Here is a 4,753-nt window from a genome sequence, read left to right as displayed (position 1 = left end):
CGAGCAATTCTCTAACATTAATTACATCAATGCTAATCGATTTGACCCTTCGTATTCAGTTTGATTTTTACATCAAACCAAACCGAAAGCGTAACTCTCGGTTTTTATTTTTCTAAACCAAAACCAACCATTAAAATAAATGGTTCGATTTGATTTTTCCCTAATCAATTTGGTTCGGTTCGATTTTAACGGTATGTACAACCGTAATAATGTGTCTAGAATCACGCTTTGGAAGTCTGATTGATGAACGACTGCAAGTGTGTAACTGTTCCTAGAATGAGTCCGGAAACTACTTACCTATTACAGCTCACCATTTACATAGTGCTGTGCCGATCTCCCAATTCCCCATGGCTGCCGGCAACTAGGATGTAAAAAGCATGCACCCCACCCTAGCAAGGTCACTCATTTCCCGTGATTGCACAGCGTGTCATCTGGGTCTATTTGAGCACGAAACGTAAAGCAAGGGTAAAACTGGGAAAATAATCATTTTTAGGGCCATCGGTTGAGGTAGTGAAACACGTGTCCATATATACCGGGCGCTTGATGAACGCATAAAATCTGACTAGGTATAACTAATAGCTAAATTGGAGAAATACCAGTATACCACACATCATTTCCTCCGATTCCATCATTTTCAATTTTGTGAGTGAAAAAAAAGCTAAGAAACGATTTAATGGCGGAAGAAGAAAATGGAGTTGCAGTAAAAGAAGATCAAGAAGAACAGAAAGTGGTTGAAGAGTCTGAAGAAAAACCACCAACGAAATCACAAGAAGATGAAATCAACAAGAAGTTTCAGAAAATGGGAATTTCATTTAGTATTTGGCCACCAACACAACGTACAAGAGATGCAGTGATAAATCGTCTTATTGAAACCTTATCTAAACCATCTATTCTTTCGAAACGATATGGTTCTTTGAATCCTGATGAAGCTGCTTCAACTGCTCGTGTTATCGAAGAACAAGCGTTTGTTGCTGCTAGTTCTACATCTTCTTCTGTTTCTGGTGGTGAGAATTCTGGAACAACTGATGGTGGTGGTGGTGATGATGATGGAATCGAGATCCTTCAGATTTACTCTAAAGAGATCAGTAAGAGAATGCTTGAATCTGTTAAATCTAAAGCAGCTACATCGGCTATCCCAGCTTCTGAAAATGATTCCAATTCTGTTGCTGCTACCAGTGAGGAGATCTCTTCTTCTTGAATTTTAATTTTCTTAGAAATAATTGCAAATCTTCATGTTATTTCTAGGGTTTGTGGTTTATTTCTCACGTCTTATTTTGAGATCTGTTTGTTAATTAGCTTTGGATTGGAGTTAGATATACCTACTTGTTAGTATCGTTTGTCAGAGATTTTGTGGTGGTTCGCAAATTTAACCTTCTTGAATATTAATGCATCCATTCCATTTACAACTTGATTTTGCGGGATATGTTTGGTCTCTGTGGAATGTGTTATGATCTTCTTGTTTAACTAAATTCACCATGATTTAGGTAGTTAAGTTCAAATTCGCCGTAGATTAATGTCATATGAGAAAGAAATCACATTTTATCTGTTTTTCTTATAATTTACTACCTCTATCATTTTGTTAGTATGTTGCATGTTCTTCTATTTAGTCTGTGATGGATCAATGGAAATGTAACATTGGACTTTAGGCTGAATGTTCAAAATAGAAAAAGGGGAAAGAAACAACCCAATGTTGCTAGTTGTAGAGATTTCCGTGAAGCTGGACAAGACTTTTGTTAGTATAGATTTCATCGCAAATATTATGTGAAAGCTGTTGAAGATTCACTTCTTAAGGGGTAGAATGAAAAAGCTCAGAAAACCAAAGGCTGATATTTTTACTTGTTAGGTCTACTGAGGAGAATGACATGTTTATAGTCTGTAGACTCTATAAGAGAGCATCTAGTTTTGTAGTTATAACCGTTAAGAGTTGCTTATTTGAGGATGAGGGGAAGATGCATTTTAGTAGAATAAATAGCTATAATGGATGGTAAGATCTTAAACTAAGGATGATTTTCTTTTCTGAGCATTGCGAAGTTGCTGATAAAGTAGTTAGTCAATAGGAAACTAGTTAATTACTCTTCTTCCTGATTATGTATGATAGATTTTCCTTTGTCCTCTAACTGCATGTCCAGATTATTTTTTTTCTTAACTAGCATATTGCAATTTGTTGAGTCAAACATCTAAGCAGCCGAACTTTACTAGTAGCTCAGGTGCTTGTGATTCATATTCTCTCCCGGTGACAACGGCTTTATGGTGTCTGCACTTTCTTTTTTTGATGGATTTGTACAATTCATTTTCGTACTACAGACACAGAGTTCGGACTTTAATCTGGAGTGTTCATGTTTTTGCAGTATATTTACTATAATTAGGATCAGACAAGTCTAGACTGTTCTTTCGTGCAATTATCATTTTTTCTTTACTACATGGCCCTAGTAATTCCATTATTCTGAATGTGTTCTTCTAGACTTTGAACCTTGCCAAAGAGTTTATGCACTTTTTAATAATCAAAATTGTGGTCCCCTATCATTTGTATGTTTGTATGTGGAGAGACTCCTAAATTATTCTTTATCAAGTGGGGTATTCGAAGAGGAGACCTACTAAGATTTTCTTCCGTTGAAACCACGTCTTCAGAAAATGATTGATGTGATTACGAATGAATACAATGCTTAATACTGTTTACTTTATCAGTGAATGCTTATCGATACCGTAGGAATTTACATGTACTTTCCTAGTAAATGCTCATCTGATGCAGTAAATTTGACTCTATGCTATCATGAACTTTGTCTTTGTCATCTGTTCTGAAATGTATATATTCTAGATCTCTGTAATGGGCATGGTTATCCTGGTAGCTGCTAGGTCATCCATGCTTGTTCCAGTAAATTAAATTGCTCTTGTTCAATAGATTTGGATCTCTGTGATTGATTTGGCACCCTAACCTTGAAGTTCTGAAATGTAAATACCCATGTATGCTTTGTCATTCCAATTTTGCACAATCTTCTCCTTCAGAAGTTGTTTCATATGACCGTTTGAACTTAGTAGTGATATTCAAATTTATTCTTTGATTTGGTCATTCAGGAATTTCAATAATATTTCCAGGTGGAGTAATCCTTCTTTTTCCTGGGTTTAAGTTTACTCCAACTTTCTATTCTGACACAGTTAAACTTTTTAACTCATTCAATTTCCTTCATCACTGCTTGGATCATCCTGATTAAGCAGTTTTGAGCAATCCACTCTGTTGAGCAACTGTAACTTATCCATTTGTTAGCATTTGCACTGTTGTGATTCAGCGCTTACCTTAACTTGACTCTATTTATTTAGCTTATGAGATACAATACAATTCATTGAGCAAGTGGTGAGGCCATGGAAAGATGTATCAAGAAAATCAATGTGCAACAAAGTGATCTTGGCCACGTCTAGCAATGTAGACTTGAGAAGGGTAATTAAACTTGAACAAACTAATAATTCATGAGAAATATAGCCAACACAATCTACCTCTTTATATAGGCCATTGTATTCCTGTAGGCCGTTGAATTCATAGGAATAGGGGGGAATTCCTAAAAGCTAACGAACTTCTACTGTGAAAATCGGAAAAGAACCCTATTCAAATTCCCTTCTAATTTATTTGAACCTTAAGTGAAGTACTATAGGATTTCTCATTTCCTGACCCTACGTTTATCATCGCCCTCAAGAATCGTTCAACTATCGATATTACTGAATCATCTTCCTCAACTGGTGATTCATCGCTAAAGATTGTGTTAAGAAACAAAGCTTCCTTCGAAAACAACATACGAAATACATAATGTATTTTTGAGCCCTTAGGCGATAGTGAAAACTACAGGGAGACCCATTCTTCGGATCTTTTCCACTGTGAAACCCACGTCCAGAAATCTGAAGGCGCGCACCCATTTTTTAGGAAAAAATTATTCTCAAATCCATATTTTATAAAATTTTGTTTCGTTCTTTTTTCTTCTTCTTCTTCATCTTCAATTCCTTTTCTTCTTCCTTTCCACTCTACCATGAATTCCCAATGAGTTGTGGTCGATTAAGAAGAGTGGGTATTGGTTATCACTCAAGTTTGATTCAGATTTTGTGATGAATTGATGGAAGAATCGAAGAAGAAAATTAGGGTCCAGAGAATTAGGTCGAGAGAATTGATTCAAATTTTACAGTTCTCGATAAGATTAGGTCGAGAGAATTTCTAGATAAAGTTTTTATTAGAATGAGAGAAATTGATTTACAGGAATTGCCTTCATTGATTTACCAACTTTTGATTTTAGCTTCGAATGATTTTAGCAAACGAGAAGTGATTGATGGAATTATTGGATTTCTTGGAGGATTAAGTAAAGTGAGTTCAATTGTTAGATAAGTTGAAGGATCTGTATTATTGCATTTCAATTTTGCTGTGAAACAAGATTCATCATTAGTTCGGGAGATATTAGGATTAGTGAAAAATGATTTAAGAGCTTGTAATCATTTCACTTTGCTGTTTTACTGTCTATTTGCCGAGTTCATAAATTTAATGAAAGTGTCGTTGGCGTTCTTAGAATGGATTTTGTTAGATCTTATAAGGGGTATAAATACACAAGGTAATCGATTCGAAACAACACTATATATGTGAAGTGTTGTTTTTTGATTTTTTTTTTACAGTGTAGTACTTGTTTGTTAAATTTGCAGGGACTGTAAATGGTTGCCACACACTTTTAAGGATGAATGCTTACAAACTATTAAAAGAGTAAAGATGAGTGGTTTGATGAAG

At 35.3% G+C, this 4,753-nt stretch overlaps 1 protein-coding gene across 1 annotated transcript; it reads left to right on the top strand.

Moving 5' to 3' along the window:
• The first annotated feature begins 556 nt into the window (after window positions 1-556).
• Window positions 557-1,421, top strand: LOC113293140 (MFP1 attachment factor 1-like). The gene has a single exon (XM_026541888.1). The coding sequence runs from the start codon at window positions 674-676 to the stop codon at window positions 1,196-1,198; it is 525 nt and encodes a 174-aa protein (XP_026397673.1). The 5' UTR covers window positions 557-673; the 3' UTR covers window positions 1,199-1,421.
• The last annotated feature ends 3,332 nt before the right edge of the window (window positions 1,422-4,753 follow it).

Source organism: Papaver somniferum, chromosome 1 (genome assembly GCF_003573695.1).
Source record: "Papaver somniferum cultivar HN1 chromosome 1, ASM357369v1, whole genome shotgun sequence".
Lineage (NCBI taxonomy): Eukaryota > Viridiplantae > Streptophyta > Magnoliopsida > Ranunculales > Papaveraceae > Papaver > Papaver somniferum.
This window is presented reverse-complemented; position numbering and strand designations above follow the sequence as displayed.

Excerpts from the sequence above, each read along its gene's own strand:
- LOC113293140 (XM_026541888.1), top strand. The coding sequence starts at position 674 with ATGGCGGAAGAAGAAAATGGAGTTGCAGTAAAAGAAGATCAAGAAGAA.